The following is a 25,076-nucleotide window of genomic DNA, read 5'->3' on the forward strand; positions in this document are numbered from 1 at the left end:
AGAAAAGCGAAAGTGCCAGAGTTCTCATGGTTGATGGTTCCCCTAAGTAACAAAGGCAAAAATTGCTGCACAATCCAAGGACCCCTGGGAAGAGAGACGTGGCAAGGGGCTGAGTTTAATCTAAACTGAATTTCATAAGAATTAAAACCTTTTTTAATTTTTATTTATTTGTTTATTTACTAGTTTTCCAGTAGGCTTCCTTATAATTTGAAATCTAAAGTCTACATTAATGGCCTCTGGTTGAGGTAGTCTCCAGGGCAGCCTTATATCAGACAATCAGTAGAAATGTTTTATTTAAATTTGTTTTATTCAGTAAACCAGTGATGAGGAACGAAAGGAAGCTTTGAGGAATAACTTCTAGAAGGGAGTTAGGATTTTTACTGCAGACAGCATAATTTCTGGGACCTGGGGTATGCTGTCAGTGTGTATGTGTGGTAAGTACCGGTGGTACTATTTTATCTCCCAGCTATTGGTAGTTGCAGTTTTAGTTATGCTTATGTGATGGTTTGATTGCTTCCTTTATCGAAGTGAAAACATGACATGAAAGCATTTTGTTTGCCATCTCAATTCACTTTATTAGGTTGAGAGTTGTTTTTTTTTAATCTACAGCACACTTTATAGCTACTATTTTATTCTGTAGTTTCAGCTGACTCTGTTCAAGTTATATGAAATAGCAGTGTGTAATGTTTCGTTTTACCAACACTTAGTAGCCTTGGTTATTCTTTTCATGGGGTGTTCAAGACATTGTTTATCAGGGAAGTTATGGTTCTAGGAAATTAGGCAAGTAATAAATATTTCCTGGTAGTTGCTCAGAGGTAGTTACTGACCAGGATATTATCTGTGGAATGCCTTTTTATACTTAACCTTTGCTTACAGGAATTGCATTTTTATGCAATTATTGGTGCCTTTTATTGGTTCTTTGAATTTACACATTCCGCCAACTTCCTATCGGGTCTGTACTAGTTTCTCAAGAAGAAATATTTAACCAATGAAAATGAGGATAGATGCTTTCATAGTTAAGCTTATTTATGTTAGAATCTATAAATAGGGGAGGGGGCTTCCTGTCAGTTACTGTATACTCATCTTGCCTTTTATGTTTACCTTTTTTTCTCCCTTGCCTAGTTCTGTTCAGTTTTTTGGGGAAAATCTAGATCAAAGAGTACATTACTAATAGATAACATAGGATAATTAGCAAAATAATCTGACTATATCATTATAGGCTTCCTGTAGTTACTTGTCAGATTCTAATGACCTTAAGCATCACTGGTGAGTTGTATTCTGATCTCCCTGAGGATGGCAGAAGAAAAGTATTGCATTGAAAAGTTGGTTATAACAGTTTCTTCTGTCTTAGACTGTTAATTGGTGAGAGGGTGGCAGGGGGAAATGCATCAGTATTTTCCCAAAGTTTAGAGCATAAATATTTTCTTAAGTTATCTCAAGATATAAAAGTAAAAAGAAGACCAACGAGAGAACTTGAGGTTTGTGTAAAATGGAAGGGAATAGGAGATAGGAAGGAGCCTTAGGGAAGTAAAAGTGAGGTTACAGGAGAAAACGAGACATGTGAACGTAGTTAAAGAAAAATAATAGATACTTAAAAGAGGGAGTAACTGAGAAGCTTCTGAGGTGGGTTAGTTTATATATTGACAACACATGATGCTGATTTTCAACCGTTGGAGGGAAATTCAGATGATTGCATGCTTCTCATAAGATTTTACCTTTCTCATGAAGGTATTCATGAAGTTTTAGTTAGACTAATATTAGTGGGGGAGGTGCTGTCTTGTTACATGTTAGTTGGTGGGTTGTCAAGGTTAATGGTGACTGTGAGTGTAATTAAAATCTTCCTGCATTAAGTTGCCAATTACTTTTTTCTCTGTCATTTATTTCCATTAATAAAGAAAAGCAAGGAGTGTTTTAACTGTGGAAGACCTAATAATTGGTTTCTTTATGATGTTCAGTGTGTTAGCAAGGATCACTAGCTAGGCCTAAACTATATTAGGAATTAGATCGTACTCTGATTTATAACTTCATATTTTTTCCTTCTTTTCAATACCTATGTTTCACTTCAAGTAAGTTTGGAGGCTTTGCGTTTGTTTGTTGGTTTGTTTAAGTGCTGAATCAGCTTTTTCTGAACTTCTGTTTTTTTGTCTTTTGTTTATGGAAGCCAGATAAAGTTAATGACATGCCTGTAGTCTTAGGGATTAGTCCAAGGAGTCATAAGCACCTGATCTTCTCTTCGTATTTATTAACTACCATTACCCCCCCAAATTTAACTTCTATCTTAATTTTTCAATATTAGGCACAAGCTTAACTTCAGAGTTACATACAGCAGTCCTCTGCAGTGCTCCTCAAACCTTTCCACGAGAAATTGCTCTAACAGCAGAACAGTGTGAATGCGGAACCCCTGGCAGTGTGGATATATAAAGTTTAAAGGAGCTTATTACAAGGCTGAAATGTATTTGAGTTCTTATGATTTACTTTAAATTTCATGCACATTTTTATATATCTGTATCTCTGTTACTATAAAAATATTACTGCGCATCAAGTAAAATTGATACTCTCGGGGGCTTCCCTGGTGGCGCAGTGGTTGAGAGTCCGCCTGTCGATGCAGGGGACACGGGTTCGTGCCCTAGTCCGGGAAGACCACACATGCCGCGGAGTGGCTGGGCCCGTGAGCCATGGCTGCTGAGCCTGCGTGTCCGGAGCCTGTGCTCCGCAGCGGGAGAGGCCACAACAGTGAGAGGCCTGCGTACCACACACAAAAAAAATTGATACTCTCGAAATATGCCTCAGTGTAGAGGCATCAGGGAAAGCCTCTGGAGAAGGGGACACCTAAGCTACAATCTGAAGGATGAGAAGAAGTAGGCAAGCAAAGATGGGAATGAAGTGTACCAGGCAGAGAGAAGAATATGGCAAAGTCTAAGAGATAAGGTGGCCTAGCTTGTTGGAAATACTGTAAGAATTTTAGAATAGCAAAATTCACCTGCAGTTGAAGTACCTGATATCTGAAATTAAATGTTGTCATTTTCCAGGGGAAAAGAAAATTCTTGTGATATGAGCACTGGTCAGCATTGGTCAAAACTACTTCCAGCTAATGGCAGAAAGTCAACCTACTAAATCGAAAATTGCCCTTGCACCTTTAACGAGAGACATTTTGTAAGAGAAAAAAACAGAAAAAGTGTTTATAGTACTTTGCAGATCTATTTTAGCATCTGAATGTGTGATGGAATTCTCAGTCCTTTTATTTAGATGTTAATATTGATGCTGTGTCCCAGTTAGTGAGACCTGAGGGACTCCCGCCAACACCCCTGTATGACAGCTCCTCAGCCTACTAAGACAAATGCACATAGAAGGACCTCTGTCTGGTGGCCTCACCTTACTCTGACTTTAAAGGGTTATGAGCCCTTAGGACCAAGCATCTCCCCAGTTGACCAAAAGGAGAACCCAGATTGAAATCATGGTCCAGGTGGTATACACATTGTTAGGCTGTGTCTTGAGTGGTGGTTAGGATGTGCCTGAGATGGGTGGGGAAGATTGAGGTAAATTAGCCAGTGATGAGTGCTACTGTTGGCATTCCAAGGTATGCTTGTCATGTATAAGCACATGTGTCTGTCAGCCAAGCCAGATTCCCAAAGTATAACTTTTCCACCAGTCCATTTTGCAATTAAGACACATTTTATACCACATAAAGCTAACCTGTGAAAGATTTATCTGCTAGCTAAAGGCTCTTTCCAGGGTTGAAGGCACTGAAAATGGTCTTTAAGCAACAATGTATGGTGTTTACTCTTAGTGTTAGTTTTCTGTGGATGCACTGTTTCTCCAGTTCCATCACAGTGTAACCTTTGAATTGTCTGCCCTCTAGTGGAGATATGTGGTTAAATTAACCAGTGTCTCCCGGCTTTAGGAAAAATACCTAAGTTTTCTCAATTGGCTTTCCAATTTTAGCCTGTTTCCTTAAAGAATTTTTTATTACCACAAAAGCAACATATTTATAATTTTATTCTACTTTCTAAGATGCTGATAAATTCCCTCCCTGGCTTCCCCCTAGGATCAGGTCTAGACCCCTGCCTTCTGCAACTTATCTTTGCAACTTACCTCAAGGCAAGCCCTGGGTTTCAACTCAACTGGTCAGTTCACCACCACCCCAGTGTGTCAGACATATTCCCACTGTCCTTTACTTTTTGTTCATGTCTCAAATGCTCTGTCAGCCTCTGTGCCTCTTCAGATCTTCCTCTTCCTTCAAGACTGGATTCAAAGCTCTCTTGTTCCTGTGAACACTGTACCCACAGTGTTCTCACTTCTGAACTCCTATGCAATATACTTCCTGTGCCATAAATTCACACTGTATTTGTTGGATCAACTTTTCAAATATAACAGCCTTATCTCTTCAGGCAGATAAGCTCCTTGAGCATAGTACTATCTTGTATTTCTTTTTGTCTCTGGTGGACTCTAGCAGCTCTAAATGAATATGTTGATTATTTATTTGCCATTCAAAGATATTGAGCATCCTGCCTCTATCTTTCCCCCTGTTTATGGCTGAAAAGCTAATTGTCTAGATTTAAATATAAATATTAACAAAAAAGCAATGAATTTCCCCCTAATCAAAACTGACAGCAGTACATCTGTTTTAAATATTCTATTTTCTTTTTGGTCAGAACCAGTGACGGTATTTATCAACTCCTTAGTTTGAAAATGACTGGAAATTTGAAAATAATCATGCTGTTAGTTTAGTAATATTTGGTAAGTAATCAGTGTTGCTTCATTATCCTTCTGCATGTGTTCTTTGACCTTATTTCTGAATAATGTTTCAACTTAAACTTTGGTTGATCATAGTCTAATTCTTTATATCCATAAACAATTCAAAGATTTAATATTAAAAGACTCTTCATACGTGGATTGTACTTAGCCTCCCCCAGGTGTTATCAATGCTTTTTATAGTTTAAATTCCTTGTGGAGGAATGCTAATCATGTATAGCAGAGGACCAGTAATAAAACCAGAAGCCGAGCTAAGCAAGTGGGGTGTAGCTAGCAGGACACACAAACAAGAGAACAGATTATAGAGGCACTATCTCCAAGGTGAAGCTAAGATCAGAGTCAAGAATTTTGAACCAAAGGTTAGAGAACAGTAAAGATGTTGCCATGGGTAGAGGTGATATTCAGAATATTTAGCAATATGGCACAGCTATCAACCAATCAGAATCGGCAGGAGTAAGACCTGGAGGTCCTCTACTCTACCAGGCATTAACCTGATTGTTGCTGGATCGTGAAACATTCAGAGGGGCTCTAGGCAACCACTCTTTACCATTCGGTATTTCAGTGTGTAAACAATTAGTACAGTTGTACCACCATGTCCTGGCTGAACGTAAGACCATATGTCCGTATTGAGGCCTCAGGCTACAATGAAGGAGATGGACCAAGTGTGAGGTCTTCAGAGAGTGGGATGTGGAATTTCACTTTAATAGAAGGAAACAGAATCTGGACAGGGAGATAAAGACAAGGTCTTAGGCCCCTATTGGTGTACCTGGAGTATTCCTTTAAGCAAGAGGAGCAGTTTGTTCCAGTAGAAGGTATATTCACCCTTCCCAGACAGAATCCTGACTGCTCCTTACTCTTAGGTTACTTTGAGCAAATTATCTCACTTTCATGAGGCAGTTTCTTCAGCTGAAAAATAAGTATTAATCATACCTGTGCTGCATTTATCCTAGGTTGGCTCAAATGAGATAATAGTCATGAAAAGACTTTAAATTATGGAGTGGCACACAGGCAGAGTCTTATTATCTTATGACGGATACTGCTTGCTCTCTACTCCATGTTTAAGCACTCATTTTGGATTGACAAACCAAGGATATGACCAATAATTGAATGGAGATGAGGCACATGATATACTGAGTTAACCTAAAGTGTATTCCCAATTTTGCCACTTACTGGTTACCATACCTTGGTCAATACTTATTAATTAATCTAATACCTACGGAGCATCTTCTGTATGACTGCCACTATGCAAACATAGTCCTGCTCTTACAGAGCTTACTGTCTAGGAAGGGAGACGTAAGATCTTTCTGGAGAGCTGAGTTCCCATCGTCACTGATCTCCCTGGCACCTAGCACAGTTATCTGGAGGAGGAGTAGCTCTGTGTACTCTGAGCTTTTTGATGTTTTTCCAGACCTTAAAGACAAATGTTTTCAATCTTAACTGCTTGTCAGTTATCAGGAGCTTTTAAAATGTGCAGATCCTTGGGCCCCACACCTCATGGTGTGCTGGTAAATGTTCAAAAACCTGTTTTCTGGGTAAGGGCTGCTTTGTATCATTTGCTGACTTCCTTGGTAAATACTCCTAGCATGGCTAATTTCAAGCTACCAATGTGAGTCTCATAAGATCCCTAAAAATCTAGCAATTGGCTCTAGCACACCACTGGCTTCACCTCAGAGCTAAAGAATAAAAGCCTGTAGGCATGAGGCCTGGAGATTTTTGTTATTGAAAAGGTTTTGAATGGAGCCAGAGTTAAGAACCAGTGACCTATGAAGTTTCCATATTGCATGCTTGTCAGATGTGACAGATTCAGACTAGTTGCTTTTTAAAACCAAGTAGCCTCAAGGAGTTGGATCTCTGTGGTAGAAAAGACAGTCTAGCAACTCTCTAATTATGGCAAGTGGGTGGGTTAAGTCACATATCTTAAATAAAATGTTTAAGTGGAATAAGGATTGTAAACAAAAGGCATCCAATAACAGCTCTACACCCAGAGCTCGGGTTTTCTAGTGGGCAGTGACTGGACTGTGATACGTCTTAAACTAGCTGTTGACCAAAGACTTGGTGTTCTTCAAAAACAGAGTTATTGAAGTCACATTCTAATCAAGCTGTTTTTCTCATCACTGAGGAAGTACCTCATTAACCATTCCAACTGTGTTTCATACATATTTGTATTTGAAAGGAATTCAAAGGAAACACTTGAGAAATAGTAGGTGTCTCACAGAAGTTTTCTACTGCTTGAAATCATGGGCAAGAAAGTTTATTTAGGGCTTCTTAAACCCTGTTGTGAGAGCATGGTGTGGCTTTGATGTCGGTAATAAGTATTGCACTGTATTCTGGCTTCCATATTTTACTTTAATGCATGTTACATCTCTCTAAAATATGACTAGATTGACTCTCTGTTTTGTTTCCTAATACCAGCAAGTACTATTCACCTCAATTTAAGCTAGACTTTAAAACAAAGTCAAATTATATTGGGACTGCTGATTTGATGGTATCTGACCTTCTTACAGACCAGCTTCTCAGATGTGAGTGCCCAGGTTATTCATTCTGGTCCTGGACAGTAGAGTGTGTGTGTGACCACACTTGCAGGTCCTTTCTGATCTTCAGCCTTCCAAATGGGAGGACACTTCGTTATAGACACCAGCCTATAAAAGTATCCCTGTGGCCTTCAGTGCATCTTGTACTGACATAAGAATCATCTTCTTTATTCTTTACTCTCCTGGATATCTCTATGGCCCTAGTCTTTAGAAGTTCTACTTCATTAACTCTCTTGCCTACATACTTACTAGCTGGTCACCAGAATTGGTAGAGTTGATTAAAGATGGCTGCAGATTCTTTGCTATTTCTCCCACTGAGAGATAGTGTCTAATTCCCCTCCCCTTGAACCTGGGCTAGACTTCTTTAATACACCAACAGAGCATGGCAGAAGTGACACTGTGCCAGCTCTGAGCCTAGCCTTTTGGAGTTCTAAGCCTCCATGCGAAAAGACCAACCCTGAGGCCACAATGGACTTTGAGAAGGCCCAATCCATAGATGTTCTAGTTGACTTTCCACTTGAGCCCCGCTTTCCAGTTTTCCAGGCTGAGATGTCAGACATGTGAGTAAAGCTGCCTGGACCCTGACTACTGGCCCATCTTCTAGCTAAATACCACCTGAGTAGCACTGACTGACCTTTAGCAATGCCATGTGGAGCAGAAGAATTGCCTAGCTAAGTACTGCTTGAATTTCTGACCCATGAAATCATGAAATATAATAAATTAGTAGTTTGTTATTAAGCAATGGATAACCCAAACTGCTGGTTCCATCCCCATCTTCTTTGTCTCTTGTTTCTAGGAGAGAATCTAAGCCTTCTCTTACCAGTAACCAAGTGGCAAAATGGTGCCTTTACTTCCTCCTCAAGGCTGTGTTCTTCACGTTTGCTTCTTCCAAAAGCCAGAAGCAGGACTTTTCTGATTTCGAAGCTCACGTCCATTCTTAGGAAGACTACCAGATTACTTTATCCTGTCTGACAGACACCTCCCAGTATTAATTTTCTCCCAGGGGCAGAAGTGACTGATGGGTAATCTGAAGTCCAGTTAATGGATAATCCACAACCACTTTTTGTGATCATAGGACTGTTATCTTAATATTCCTACCTTTATGGACTCGTAACATCAATATTACTTGATAGCCTTAACCCCCAATACCCTTACCTTTGCTCCAGCAATTCATAGCTGCTCACCATTCCCTAAATGTCCAGACTCTTACTTCTCTTTCTGTTCCTTTTGCCAACGTTTCTGCCTGAAATACTCTTTCCTTCTATTTTCCATCCAACACAAACCCACTAATTCAAGCCCAGCCTGAAAATTAACTTCTATGAAGCATATCCAAGCCCCACAGTTAGTCATTTCCTCCTCTGTTGTTTCTATAGCATTTTGAATATCCGCTGCTGTAAGCCAAATGACATATCATTATAATTTTTTGGCTTATGGAACTGTCTCCCCTAATACAATGTGAACTATCCAAGGATAAGGGCAGTTTTGCTTAATTTTAATTCCTGGTGCCTAGTTCCTAACACATAATAGGTAGTCAGTTAGTGTTGAATGAGTGAATGAATACATAAATGAGAGCAAGTGAATGATTCTGTCTGTTTAACCAAAGGGAAAACCTAAGGTATTACTTCCAGATCTTCGTCACAGGCTAACTCCTGAGCAACAAAAACTATTCTTTTAACCGGCTAAGGAGAAAACATAACTGGCATAGTCCTCACTAGCTGAGAATGCACAGCCAATTAGCTCCAAGTGTTCACATGGTTTTAGTTCACCGCTCTAATCACGCATTCATTCAACTCTTTATCGAGTTCCATCTGCACCTAGGGCATTGTGCTAAACGCAGAGTGAGATGCAAAGGGAAAATAAGGCAGATTACAGTCTGATAATGGAACATAAAACAAGAACCCAGTGGTAACCCAGAAACAGATCTCGGTAGTGCCACAGGAAACATGCACAGTGACGGTCAGGTTTGGAGGGAGGCAGACAGCCTATCAGTAAAGTGATAGAAGAAATACCATGAACTACTGGCTTTTGAAACCAGCTTTGAATGCTAGGGAAGGATATGGGAGAGGGGAGAGGGGCCTTCCAGGATGATGAAACAGCACAGACAAAGGAAGTTAATAGTTGCTTTTGAAAACTGATGAATGAGTCCACTGGGATTGGAGTGTATGGAGAGTGTAAAGAATCTTGCAACAATAAAGCTTGGGAAATTATTGCTTAACACCTACCTAGCCTGGTGTTTTTCAAGGCTGGCAGCACTTCCAGCCTACTTCTCAGCAAATATGACTTGGGTGCTTACGTTTTTTCCAAACATCTTTTACTTAGTTACCTACTTTTATGCTCAGGTATTAAGTAGATTAATAAGAATACATTAATTTTTCAATTCATACTTAATGGTTCCCGAGTACCCTAAAATTATGTATTTTATTTTTTAATTGAAGTATAGTTGATTTACAATATTATATTAGTTTCAGGTGTACCACATTAGTGATTCAATATTTTTATAGATTATACTTCACTTAAAGTTATTACAAAATAATGGCTATATTTCCCTGTGCTGTATAATATATTCTTTTTACTTATTATACATAGTAGTTTGTATCTCTCAATCCCATACACCTATCTTACCCACCCCCTTCCCCCACCTCCACTGGTAACCACCAGTTTGTTCTCTATATCTGTGAGTGTGTTTCTGTTTTGTTACAAACATTTGTTTATTTTATTTTTTAGATTCCACATATAAGTGATAACATAGAATATTTGTCTTTCTCTAACTTATTTCACTGAGCATAATACTCTCTAGGTTCATCCATGTTGTTGCAAATGGCAGGATTTCATTCTTTTTTATGGCTGAGTAATATTCTATTTTATATATATATATTTCATTTCACTGAGCATAATACCCTCTAGGTTCATCCATGTTGTTGCAAATGGCAGGATTTCATTCTTTTTTATGGCTGAGTAATATTCTATTTTATATATATATATATATATATATATATATATATATATATACATATACACATGCCACATCTTCTTTATCCATTCATCTGTTGATGGACACTTAGGTTGCTTCCATATCTTGGCTATTGTAAATAATGCTGCTATGAACATTGGGGTGCATGTGTCTTTTTGAGTCAGTGTTTTCTGAATACCCTAAAATTAAATGCACATTCAGAATCTCACACCATATTGTTTATAGGTCAAATTTTTCTTAAGAACATCAAGAAGAAATTATATTCTTTAAATAAAAACTACTTAACAATAGGACTCTGGAATATTAAAAAAAAGTCAACAAACATATTTAATCATTTAATTAATTAGTTCTCCTTATACATCAGAAATTACTCTATTTACTAAGAAGAAACTAATGTTTATCTCTACACTTTTCTCCTTGTGATTTCTAATGTTCTGAGCATGTTGACTACTGGCATTTCTTTTTTCTTTTCTTTTTTTTTTTTAACTAACAATATGTGAAGTTACTTGACAAGGTAGGTGGTTATATATGGTCTGGTGTATGCACTTGTTACAATAGAATGGTAAGCATTCTCCCTTTACCTACCATTTAAATGCCACTATTCAAGATAACTATTATCTGGTAATTAATCTTGCTGAATAAGCAATGTTGTATCTTTGCGTTTTTGGCAGTGAATTCCATTGAAATAAGCATAATCAACACTCTTCATTAAAAAAAAATCCACTTTACCTTAGGCCTATAATGCCTTGACATACTGAGGTTTTTTTTGTTTTTGTTTTCTAAATCTCTTTTTCCAAGTAAGATGAAAGGGAAGCAAATCATTCATTGGCCTGACTATTGTAATATTAATCTAAGAAAGAAAGAAAAAAGTCATTTGGGTATCTTGTGTTAGAAACACTTCTCTGACTTGCTTTTTTTGTGGGCCAAAGGAATTTCCACTCCTTTGGCACTATTTTAAAGTGTAGAAGTCATAGAAGAAAGGTGACAAAGGATATTACTTTATTATAAGCCATGAGAAAAGTTATGCTTTTTTCTGCAGTTCCCTTCCTAACCACTGTCCCGGGGTATAGGTACCAAATGCAGATTCTTAGTTAAGAGGCAGCTGGTTATAGCAGAAATGTAGACCTGAGTTCAAATCATGACTCCACGTGGCATTTATTGGCATTGTGATCTTTAGCAAGCTGCATAGGGTTGTGGTGCACATTAAATAAAATAACATATAAAGTACCTGGCCCATAGTAGTGTAAAATAGATGTTAGTTTACCTCTATAGATGTAACTGGTTTTAGCTGTTTGTGGCCTCTAAGGAAACATCAAGGGTATTTTTGCTTTTTATTTCTCATCACAATTCTCATAGGTAGAAAAATCTACCAAAAAAGCTGAAAATAATTTGAATTATCTCTTTTTGGTCAGCTCATTTTATGTATGAGGGAAAGGATATTAAGTTAGTAATAGCCCGTAAACATCTAAAAGGGTACTCAACCTTACTAGTAGTCAAGGCACAGCAAATTAAGACCATGGTGAGATACATATAACACTAGATTGGCAAAAAAGAAAAAGAAAACATCTGATGATTTTAAGTGTTGGCTAGGATTTAGCACAACTGAAACTCTCACTCCTTCCTGGTGAGAGTATAGATTGGCACAACTACTTTAGGAAATAATTTGTCACTACCTGGTAAACTTGTACCTTTAGTTATTCTGTGACTCTGCATTTCTACTCCTAGGTGCCTTAGGTGTACCTATATCCCATTGACACCCTTGTGCATGTAGACCAAAAGACATTTCAAGGAAGTTATAGCAGCATGGTTGATGTCACCAAAAACAGGAACAGTCCAATCTATCTGAGTCGAATGGGTAAACTTTGATATATTCCTATAATGCAGTCTTTTACCCCAGCAAAAAAATGAATGAACTGTAGCTATAGAAAATAAGTGGATGAATCTTATTAGCATAATATTTAGTTTTTAAAAAACATATTGGTGTAAAAATAAAATACAGTGTGTATGTGTGACAAAAAATAATAAACATATTGGGAAGACTGCATAAGTGTAATACAATTTTTAAAGCCCCCAAACAATCAAAACTAAATAATATATTGTTTAACAATATAGACATCATGTAATTTTTTAATAGTGGAATAAAAAATAATGCAAAGAACCAATATGTAAATTAAAATGAAATTCTAAAAAATATTCAAATAATACAAAATAAGGCAGAAAAAGGAGAAAAAGAGGTATAAAGGTATAGGGGACAAACAGAAAATAAATGGATTTGGTTCTACCATGTTACTAACTATATCAGTAATTACATTAAATGTTAATGGACTAACCACTACAATTAAAAAGCAAAGATTGTCACAATGGGTAAAATAAAGCAAGATCCAACTACATTCTGTCTATAAAAGACATTCTTTAAGTTATAAAGAGATTGAAAAATATACCTTGCAATCAGTGAGCATAAGTCTGGAATAGCTATGTTAATATTAGATAAAGTAGATTTCAAGATAAAATGTCTTACTAGAAGATAAAGGTATCCTGAAAAACAAGAATCAAGTTAAAGGATTTATATTTCTTTCAAAACTTACTATGAGCTGTAGTAATAAAGATATAGTACTGGCATAAAGAATGACAAATAGATCAATGGAACACAATAAAGAACCCAGAAGTAGACCTCACTTACACTGTCATTTGATTTTTTTACATGGAGCCAAGTTATCAAATGGAGAAAGGAAAGTCTTTTCAATAAATGTGCTTGAAAACTTGAAATCGATATGGGGAAAAAAAAGAGCCTCCACCCCATCTCACACCACATACAAATATTTATTCAGGATAGATCATAGACCTTATACATAAAACCATAAAGGTTTTAATAAGAAAATATTACAGAGTGTCTTTGTGACTAAAGGGTAGGCAAAGGTTTCTGAAGACATAGAAAACAGTAACTATAGGAGAAAAAAATTTCCAATTAGACTTCAGTTACAACTCTCACACATTGTTGATAAGCGTGTAAAGTGGTATAAGCACTTTGGAAGCCCTGGTAATTTTCTCTAAAATTACACGTGCATGTGTTCCATGACTTACAAAAAACCAAAAGCACATGTCCACCAAAAAAACAGCAAAGAATGCTTATGTAAAAGTTTTATTCATAATAGGCAAAAACTCAAACATCCTGGGTATATATATCAATAGGAGATGAATAAACAAACTGTGGTATATTCATACAATGGAATCCTCAGGAATAAAAAGGAATGAACTCCTTTTACATACAACAGCATAGGTGAATCTCAAAAACATTATGCTGAGTGAAAGAAGCCACACACAAAAGAGTACATACTATATGATTCTATTTATGTGAACAGGGAAACCATTTAAATGGAGTCATATGCTATATACTAATTTTTGATGGAAAAAAATTGTGGTGGAAGAAAAGTAAGAACAGTGGCTGCCTCTAGGTTGTGCCAGGTATTAAATGAGAGAAATTTCTGAGCTGATAGAAATGTTGCATTTCTTGGTAAAAGTTTGAGTTACACAGATACATACATTTGTCAAAACTCATTGAATGGTGCACTTAAGATTTGTGCATTTATTTCATTGTATATACATTTTACCTTAAAAGAAAAGAAAGAACTGTAATACCAAATTCTAATTATGTGCATTTAAGGGCAAGTACACTGTAAACTACTTTGAAATGCAACAGAAGAATAAGATGGATTGATCAGTGAGGCAGAAAGATGAATAGAGAAGTGATAATGCAAATATAAAAAATATTACTGGTAGAATCCAGATGGTGGATATACATGTTCACTATAAGATGTTTCAGCTTTTCTGTATGTATGAAATTTTTTATGGTAGAATGAAAGCAAGAAAATTATAAACTTAAAATTCAAGATAGTGGGACTTCCCTGGTGGTCCAGTGGTTAAGACTCTGCGCTCCCAATGCAGGGGACCTGGGTTCAATCCCTGGTCAGGGAACTAGATCCCGCATGCCACAACTAAAGATCCTGCATGCCGCAACATAAGATCCCGCACAGGGCAACGAAGATCCCACGTCCTGCAACTAAGACCCGGGGCAGCCAAATAAATAAATAAATAAGGGCTTCCCTGGTGGCGCAGTGTTAGAGAGTCTGCCTGCCGATGCAGGGGACACGGGTTTGTGCCCCGGTCCGGGAAGATCCCACATGCCGCGGAGCGGCTGGGCCCGTGAGCCATGGCCGCTGAGCCTGCGCGTCTGGAGCCTGTGCTCCGCAACGGGAGAGGTCACAACAGTGAGAGCCCTGCGTACCACAAAATAAATAAATAAATAAATATTTTTTAAAAATTCAAGATAGTACTCACATCTTGGGCGAAGGATAAGAATGGGAGATAGGAAATAAGCACACAGGTAAATGCAAAGGTATTGGTACTATTCTAGCTTTTAAGTAGAATGTTGTTCACAGGTATTCATTTTATTATTGTGCCTTATAATTTACATATATTTTAAATATATCTATTGTCATATAATTTTTCATACAATTAAAAAATGAGAAGAATACATCAGAAGTAGAGATCTATTAACCACTGATAACAATAATGAAGAATAATTTGTTAAATGAGATTCCAGGAAATCATTTCTATTTATTACAGTTCCCTTGGGCTCCAAAATCTAACACTTATCTTTGCTTATGAGTCTTCTCATTTTCATTCTTGCAAACTTGCCAGGTTCTGACTATTGACTGTAGAGACGATCGGTTCTTTTCATTTTAGCACCATTCTTTTCACTTCCTAAAGGGCATACTTCTGAACCTAAAACTTCCCCTGTAGGCAGAGTGTAATATACCATGACACCTCCCCTGTCCTCCTTCCGAGGGTAGGATCTTTGCTGTCTTCTTCCCTTTGTGCAAGATAATGGGCATACCTGAAATCAATAATGAAAATGAAATGGGAATAAAAGTTATAGAGCTGGCTGTGGCTGCCCAGGAATGGAGGTAGAATGATGTAGAGGTGAATGGGGATGGTTCCATAAACTCGAAAATGTAGGTGACTTATCGGCAGACAGTACACGTATTGTTTGAGATTGTTTTGCTCCTCCTATTTTGGTGTTTGCCAAATAGGGCAAAAGTGACCAGAGTGCAAATATAAAATGTCAGAGAGCAAACTTAAAGAAAAAGTTCGCACCTCACTATCATTAATTATCTCATCTTTTCTCACTTTTCCTTCGTGTTGCTATTCTTGTCTCCATGAAGATCTGTATAGTATCTTAACATATAATAATTCCTAACCTAGGTTAGGCAGGGGTGAATGATATGCTTTTTCAATGTGTGGGGAGGCAGTATTTTATCAGTTTTAATTCTAGCTTTACTACATGAGTTTCCTTGAGCAACTTCTTTCCTTTCTGTGAATTTCAGTTTCTGTAAAATATTCATATTTCATTGAGCCTAAATTGCCATAACACCCTCAGTTACTTTATGTGCCACTAAAAAAAATAAATATTGCAATTAAACTATGATTCAATGCTTTTTAGTCACATTGATTGTAAATTTATCCCAATTTATGTGTATGTGTTAGAATCAGTGTAACTAGGGTACTGTCAACCTTCTGAGTTTATAAGGAATAAGTTGGACAATGTACTTAAAGTGTTGAGCAAGGCACCTGGCATGTTATAAATACTCAATAAGTAGTAGCCATTAAGGTAATGGTGACGTGATCATGAGCACTTTGCAAGATGGTGTTCATTGTTTAGGTGGTTCTTTGGGGATCAGAATCATTAATAGACCATCTTGATGAGATTTGTTGGTGAAAGTCAGAATACCCACTCATTTTAATTTTAAGTAACATAACAGTAACATAGCGTCTTCAGTTGGTTTTCAGAGGTAATTCTTTTAATTATGAGCACTTTGTTAAAAAAATTTGTAGACTATTGTGAAAGTTTCCTCCAGGAATAAATTATGTTGATATATATCAACTCCCTGGATTGGTTGAAGTCACTTTTTATGGAGAGAATTTAGTTTAAGTACACGATATCAATGAGATATTCCTACATGTAAAGCTTAGTAAAATTACATTGTTGGTATTATGATATGAGACCGCAGATTTTAATTTTTTTTTTCTCATTTTTCTGTCTATACAGGAGGCAGACAGTGGGGAGGAGGAATGCCGATCACAGCCCAGGAGGTATGTTTGTTCATTACATCCTATAGTATTTCTGTAGTTAGTGTGTTTTCTCTAATTCTTTCTCAGTCTTGTCATATTAGTTGATCCTCATTTTCCAAGATGCTTAGTTGGTCTCTCAAAATGGAATTACTTTAAGAATTCAGTTACTGGGACTTCCCTGGTGGCACAGTGGTTGAGAATCTGCCTGCCAATGCAGGGGACGTGGGTTTGAGCCCTGGTCCGGGAAGATCCCACATGCCACGGAGCAACTAAGCCCATGCGCCACAACTACTGAGCCTGCGCTCTAGAGCCTGTGAGCCACAACTACTGAGCCTGTGTGCTGCAACTACTGAAGCCCACGTGCCTAGAGCCGGTGCTCCGCAGCAAGAGAATGCACCACAATGAGAAGCCCTCGCACTGCAACGAGGAGTAGCCCCCGCTCACCACAACTAGAGAAAAGCCCATGCCCAGCAACCAAGACCCAATGCAGCCAAAAAAAAAAAAAAAAATTAAGAATCCAGTTACTGACTCAGAAAGATTTTAAATGGTAGACTGCATTATATTTTGCACCTGAAACTAATATAATGTTGTACGTCAGTTATACCTCAGTAAATAAAGTAACTAATTAAGTGGTAGATTTCTCTTTTTTTAATGCAGAAAGGCCAGTATTGGCCCAGCTTTGACCCAAGTCTCTAGAACTGTCTTGGGTAATAAAAAAGCAAATTTTCCTTACCTTTTAGGAAAATGTCAACTAAGGAACATTTCAGCCTTCGGTTTTATACTTATTTTTGTCATTCATTTTGATAGGTTTTGGCAATTTTTACAGATTGGTTAATATTTCACTTCCTCAATACAAAGAATATACTAAGTAACTTACCCAATCTTTTAAAATACAATGAAACTTTTTTTCTCCCTCTCATGGAATAGTGGGCATGTTATAAGGATACCAATACCTGCTGCCATTAAAAGAAAAAAATTATGAGAGACATCTAGGACATATATAATAACATTTCTGTTATCTTCTTTAAAATTTTTTATGGTAATATTAAAGATTCAATAGTTCAGAATTCACTGAAATCCTTAGAACTTTGAAAGTCTGTAATAGCAATGTCAATGTTGTATGCAACAAACTATATTATGATATTTTAATTTCTCAAGATTGCATGGAATTCAACTTTCCTGTTATAAACATTATTATACTGTGACACAATAGGGTACATCTTTTGTAAGAAATAAGTGCCTTTTAAATATATTTGTTTAAATGTCTGTGAAATAAAATGTTTTTTTTAAATCAACTCCCTCCCACAAGAAATAGTCTTGGTAAGTTCTAGACGGTCATTTAAATGCTACCAAATTTGTGTCCTCTGAACTCAATCACTAGATGATACTGAGAACGGATACAATAAATGTGTTCATTGTGGAGAAGCTGGCTAAAGGGCATGCTTCCTTAATGATAAATTATCGTGTATTTGTTGATATATATATATACATACCTCGCTTGTGTAAACCACAACTTAGTATAAAAATAGTTTCTTTTCATCAGTAACTGAGGTTATTGGCAATATTTTTCCTGCCTTATTACAAAAATTTAGGCTTAAAGCTTAATTTCTCACTGTCTCTTAGGGAAGATCTGACAGTGAAGTGTCATTCTTTTGCATAGGACTACGAGACAGAAACCTAGAAGAAATTTTAGCTCATTGTTTACCAGAGACATCATAACCTTATTCCCATTAGAATGAAAAAGCATTCCAAAGGATTCTTAAATTTTCTGTTAGGCCAGATTTAAAGATCTCTGGGTTAATTTCTTTATGCATTTACTGGGGTAATTGTCCCCCAAAATTACATAATGATGAGGCAATGCAAGTCTATTTTCTTATTCATAGCACTGAATTGTCAAACCATTAAGAACTAAAAACAGTATATCATTGAAACTAATACCAATTCCAGGTAATAAAAAAAGATGTTGCATTAATCTCTTATTTTAACCAAATATCATTTATTGGGAAAGTCATAAGTTAAAAGTAATCTTTTAGTATAATTAGCTCAAACTATGCTACCTTTAAAAACCAATGTTCACAGGCAAAAACAAACAAAAATAGATAAATTAGACTGCATCAAAATTTAAAACTTCTGTGCATCAAAGGACACAACAACAGAGTGAAAAGGCAACCCACAGAATGGGAGAAGACATTTGCAAATCATGTAGCTAATAAGGGATTAATATCCAGAATATAAAAAGAACTCTTTTACAACTCAGCAAGGAAAAAAACAACCAACCTGTCTTAGTCAGCTTGGGCTCCTATAACAAAATACCATAGATTGAGTGGCTTAAATTTCAGACATTTGTTTCTTACGGTTCTGGAAGCTAGTAGTCCAAGATCAATGTGCTGGCAGATTTGCTTCCTGATGAGAACCCTCTTCCTGGCTTGTAGACAGCTGCTTTCTTGCAGAGTCCTCACATGGCTGTAAGAGAGAGGGTGCTCTGCTCTCTTCCTCTTCTTGAATGTACACTAATCCTATCATGTTGTCCACACCCTCATGACATCATCTAACCCTAATTTCCTCCCAAAGGTTCCCATCTCCAAATATCATCACATTGGAGGTTGACTTCAGCATACAGCCTTGGGGGGCACATAAACATTTAGTCCATAACATTGCACCCATGCCCCCCAAAATTCATCTCCTTCTCACATACAAAATATATTCATCACATCCCAACAGCCCCAAAGGTCTTAACTCATTCTAGCATCGACTCTAAAGTCCAAAGTCTTATCTAAATATCATCTAAATGGGCTTCCCTGGTGGCGCAGTGGTTGAGAGTCCGCCTGCCGATGCAGGGGACACAGGTTCGTGCCCCGGTCCAGGAAGATCCCACATGCCGTGGAGCGGGTGGGCCCGTGAGCCATGGCCGCTGAGCCTGTGCGTCCGGAGCCTGTGCGTCCGGAGCCTGTGCGTCCGGAGCCTGTGCTCCGCAACGGGAGAGGCCACAACAGTGAGAGGCCCCCGTACCGCAAAAAAAAAAAAAAAAAAAATCCTTAAATATCATCTAAATAAGATATGGGAGAGACTTGCGGCAAAATTCCTCTCCAGCTATGAACCTGTGGAATCAGATTAATTATACACTTTAAAATACAATGGTAGGACAGGCATAGGCTAGACATTCCCATTCCAAAAGGGAGAAATAGAAAGGAAAGAAAAGATGACAGGGCCCAAGTAAGTCCAAAACTTACTGAGACAAATCCCATTAGATCTGAAGGCTCAAGAATAATCCTCTTTGGTTTGATATTGTGCCTTCTAAACCCAGTGGGGAAGTAGTCCTGCCTTCAGGACTCACTGGAGTGGTGGTGTCATCTCCAGGGATCACCTGAGCAGCCCTGCACTTCTGGCTCCCTTGGAGTACCACCCATGCAGTGTTCTGCAAGGGCCCACCTACCTGGCACCTTTGAAACTGACGTGGAGGCAGCCTTGCCTGTCAGCCCTCGCACTCTCTGCGTGTGGTGGGAGTAGCAACCTTGACGATCTCTGAATCTTTTTGGGGTACTCTTCCCTTTTCTTGGAGAATGTTGATGTTCACAACCTCCCTTCATTCTGTCTCATTTTCTGTTTCTGATCTTCAGTGAGATTCCATGGATGTTACAATGATGGAAGAATTGGCTGCTCTTTACGAAAAAAAGAGTAATCTAGTAACAAGCACGCTAAAATTAAGAATTCAAAGGTAATGAATTGAGAGTGAATATTGCTAGAAACCAAAATTAATAAGTTAGAAACTAAACTTCACAGAATTAAAAAGTAAAAATTAAAACACGTTTTAACCATTGTGTTAGCAAAGATATAGATTATTAGTATCCAAAAAAATAGCATTTTCTGCCTTATAAATTGGTACAACCTTTTTAGAGTGTAAATTAGCAGTATCAATTAAAATTCAAAATATTCTGGATTTGGACCCAGAACTTCCACTTTTAGAAGTTAATCCAGAACAAAGAGATGGACCCAAGAGTACTTGTTGCAACGTTTTTTTTAAACTTGGAAACTTCCCAAATGTTGATTAATAAAGAAATAACTAACCAATATTTCTATCGTCTATAGTACTCAAAATGTTTAATAAATGTTAATGTGTGGGAAAAAATTAGAAATTACCATATGATCCAGCAATTCCCTTTCTGAGTATATACTCAAAATAACTAAAAGCAGGGTCTTGAGAAATTTGTGCACCCATGTTCATAGCAACGTTATTAGCCAAAGGGTAGAAGCAACCCAAGTATCCATAGACAGATAAATGGATAAACAAAATGTAATATATACATATAATGGAATATTATTCAGGCTTAAAAAAGTAGGAAATCCTGCAATTTATGATGAACCTTGAGGACATTATGCTAAGTGAAAAAAGGCAGTCCCAGAAGGATTACATATTGTATGATTCCACTTATATGAGGTACCTATTGTAGTCGAATTCTCAGAGATGGGAAGTAGAATGTTGGTTGCCAGGGGATAGGGGAGGATGGATAGGGAGTTATTTAATGGGTACAGAATTTCATTTTTAGAAGAGAAAAAAGTTCTAGAGATGGATGGTAGTGATAATTGAACAATGAACAACAGTGAATTACTTCATGCCTTGTACACTTAAAAATAGTTATTTAAAAGGGCAAATTTTATGTTATATATATTTTACTATAATTAAAAAACAAATGATCTACTCATGTCACACCAGCTCCTTTTTATGATATCTAATTCTGGTGCTGCTTTGTTGTTCCCAGGAGTTAAGCATTAAAAAAAATCATAATTGTTGGGCTTCCCTGGTGGCGCAGTGGTTGAGAGTCCGCCTGCCGATGCAGGGGTCACGGGTCGTGCCCCGGTCCAGGAAGATCCCACATGACGCGGAGCGGCTGGGCCCGTGAGCCATGGCCGCTGAGCCTGCGCGTCCGGAGCACAGGCTTCACAACGGGAGAGGCCACAACAGTGAGAGGCCCTCGTACTGCAAAAAAAAAAAAAAAAAAAATTGTAGAACTAAAAATCAGGTTGTGTATTATTACCTTTTTGATAAAAATATAAATGGATGAAATTCAGTTCCAGTCTTTTCCTTTTTTTTCTTTATAAATTTATTTATTTATTTTTTTTTGGCTGTGTTGGGTCTTAGTTGCTGCACACAGGCTTTCTCTAGTTGTAGCGAGCGGGGGCTGCTCTTTGTTGCAGTGTGCGGGCTTCTCATTGCAGTGGCTTCTCTTGTTGCAGAGTATGGGCTCTAGGCATGTGGACTTCAGTAGTTGTGGCACATGGGCTCAGTAGTTGTGGCTCGCGGGCTCTAGAGCACAGGCTCAGTAGTTGTGGCTGACGGGCTTAGTTGCTCCGTGGCATGTGGGATCTTCCTGGACCAGGGCTTGAACCCATGTCCCCTGCATTGGCAGGCAGATTCTTAACCACTGTGCCGCCAGGGAAGTCCCTCCAGTCTTTTCTTTTGCATATTTATGAACTGATAGCTTTTCGTCTTCTTGTGTCATAACCCACTTTGCTGACTGGGGAACAGCCAGGAAGGTGACTATAAAATGAAACCATATAACACACCAATATTCAATCATGTTGATTTATAAATGGTTATCTCATATGAGTCAGCCTAATAAAATTGCAAGATAATAAATAAAAGTGAGCAAAAGAAAGATGCCATTGAAATAAATCTTGAAATCCCAAGACATCTTTTTTAAGGTGACTAGTTGTGGAAGGAAACAAAGTACCTTAGATCTAAATTTAGAAAATATTTTAATTATAGTAGAATTCTCACATTTCTGTATATATCAACTCTAAGCTAAGAATTGTATAAAGTAAAGAGAAAGAATAACCTTTAGGAAATTGTCTTTTGGCTCAGCAATTTATAGTATTGTACAATAATATAGTTTCAAACATCTCAAAGAAATCCCACCCACCCCCCGTTCTACCTTTTTTAGACAAATGAATGTTTAAGCCACTCAGGACAGTTTTTATGTTTTCTCACTTCAACTCAAGCAACATGTATAATATTTGTTACTATTTTTAATTACTCTGAATGTGTAGTTATTTTTCATGTTTAGCCCTAAACCTCTCCTGTTTTAGAACGTAATTTCTTCCTCTTCAGTTTTTCATAGACATAAAGAATTACTTACCATCTACTGAAAAAGTTCTGCACCTTTGAAAACGTGTTATTTTCTCTTAAGTACTTCAAACCTAACAATGAAAGTTTTGTTGCAGGTGGGGAAGAGAGAGAGCAAGTAGTGTGGGCCAGAGGAGTATCAGAAAATATCCTGGGAAGAGTTGGGTCTTGAACGAATGGGATTAGATAGGAGAACAGAAGAAGAGCATTCCAAATATAGGAGGATGGGGAGAGTGGGAGGATATCCCCAGAAGTCTGGAAGTAGGTGCTAATGTGTTCCAGGGACAATAAGGAGACAATTGTCTATATCTTAAGAGCAGAGGAGTTTTGATTTGATAGATCTCTGTCTAGAAGAATGGCATGAATGCCAGAAAAGAGTCTGGCAGTGTTATGCAGTATGAAAGGAGGCAGGAAAATGACTCAGGAAGCTGTTGCAGGCAAATGGCTAGAGGTGGGCAATCACCTCCAACTGACAGCAGCATGAGGACAGGGACTGTGTCTTTTATCTCAGTATCCACAGCAATTAGCCTGTAGTTGCCACTCAGTAAGTGCTTGTTTAATGAATGGATGAATGAAAGAGAATAGAATATTGGTTGATATCTTTACTAGAAATGATATAGTTGAAAAAGAGAACTTCTGTGAACACATATGAAGAGTTCACCTTTGAACATGTGAAGCAACAGGGCAGTAGTCAAGTGGAAACAGCTTGAAGACAGCTGAAAGAAAACATGGAATCAGGGCATGTCTTTGTGTAAGATATAATTTCACAATGGTACTGTGTTACTAATGCATTCATTTTGTGGCCAACTCTTTCTTCCAGATCTCTCTTTGGTACCTCGTCAGGTTCTCTTGAGATACGACTTCATTTAATTTCAGCCTATTTAGTGAAATAATTTTTGTATGGATTTAAATATCATAATGACAGTAAATACTACATTGCCCGTCTTTAGGCTGTGGAAGGAAAACAGATGTACTTCTACCTGAGTATATGTTCTAGTTAAAGAATTTGTTAACCTAGAGAATAAGAGTATTCTACTTAAAATTTTTTAAAAAAAGTGGTAAAGAGGAAAAGTCTGCTGTAAATATGAACTGATAATTTATCCTCATATGTATATTTTTTAATTTTGAAGCAGTCTCATAGAAAAATTGCTGATACAGTACAAGGAACTTTTTTTTCAGAGCCATTTGATAGTAAGATGCCCCCCTCACCTCACTTTTCTATTTTAAGAAACAGAATGATGATATTAATATTTCATGGAGAGGCCTTTTATTGAACTTATAGCAGAATATATGTGTGTATGTGATTGATTGATTTACAAAAGTAGAGCTTTCCATGTATTTAAAAACCGTCTCTAACTGATGATAGTGAAGCTCTTCATCTTTTGCTTTTGGCCCTCCTGAAGTCTGAATCTCCACCTCCCACCGTATGGGTTACTATTCTGATCCAGAGAACTTTCAGCTATTTATAAATATTTTGATGTGGCCACCAGGGGATGTAGTGAGCTATCCTCTCATCCTCTTGAGTTCTGCCACTGCATGGAGTAGCCCCTTTAAATTGGTAAGTGCACACTTTGAAAGGTTCTTTTCCTAGCCACTCAACAAGAGTAAGAATTTTCACTTCCCTGAAGTACTCTGTGTTTCTAAAGAATGTATTCACAAATTCTATTTTATATTTATCTGACATGTTCTGCTTCTGGTAGCTACAATAGGCATTCCTCTTAAATCTGACTTGAAAAGCAAACTAATTATTGCAGACATAATGAAATTAGGTATATCTTTTAAAGCTAGGTAAATAATTTTACTTGGTTTTTTTCTTTTAATAATTTTACTTTTTTCCCCCCAGATGTTATTCTTCAGGGTATTAAAAAAAAAAAAACAGAAAGCAATTACCCCTCAATTCTTGACTTTGCCAAAGTAAGTTTTTGAAAAGTTGTTTTTTTATAGTATAAAACTCCAGAGACTAATAAAGTGTCAAATACCTATTACTGCTGGGAGAGGATTCTGGGAAGATAGTGGAGTAGGAAGCCCCAGGAATCTGGCTCTCTATCTCGACAACAAATTGACCTGGCAGAATCTGTCTGACTTAACTATTTTCCAACTCTGGAGTCTGTTGAAGGCCTGCAACTACTAGAGGAAGAACGGGAGGGTAAATTGTGGTCAATTTCAGCTCTTAGCTCTTAGTAGCTATCCATCCCTCCCCCTCAGCCACATGGTAGGCAGCTGTGCACATGTTCCTGGTGTAGCTTGCACAGGGCTCATATAAGATGGGGTGGGCAAAAAAGACCCTGTCCTCCAGATATCAGGGATCTGTGATCTGATAGCTGAGTGCCACTTCTGATCATAGAGGTTCAGACAAAGGGGCAGGCAGCCAGTACTGCTGCATCTCTCCCCTTTGTTGCAAGCCCCTCTCCCTCATGCTGAAGTGACATCCAGGGATTTAAAGGGCTAGCACCCTTTTTTTCTCCCCCTTCACTTTTTGCCTTTCCACCTTTTGGGAGTCAGACATTAAAGACAGGACTTCAAAAACAGCTCATATAGGGGGAAAATTAGAATATGTCCATATATGCCTAGG

General features: G+C 37.6%; 1 protein-coding gene across 2 annotated transcripts in view; it reads left to right on the forward strand.

The window, feature by feature from the left end:
- SSH2 (slingshot protein phosphatase 2) overlaps positions 1 to 25,076 on the forward strand; it is a 243,501-nt gene that overhangs the window by 83,914 nt on the left and 134,511 nt on the right. For both annotated transcript variants that reach the window (XM_060134896.1, XM_060134898.1), the window contains one exon: positions 16,361 to 16,404. In XM_060134896.1, coding sequence (XP_059990879.1) covers positions 16,361 to 16,404 — 44 coding nt within the window. The remainder of the gene's footprint in view (positions 1 to 16,360; positions 16,405 to 25,076) is intronic.

This window comes from Lagenorhynchus albirostris, chromosome 20 (assembly GCF_949774975.1).
Source record: "Lagenorhynchus albirostris chromosome 20, mLagAlb1.1, whole genome shotgun sequence".
Taxonomy (NCBI): Eukaryota; Metazoa; Chordata; class Mammalia; order Artiodactyla; family Delphinidae; genus Lagenorhynchus; species Lagenorhynchus albirostris.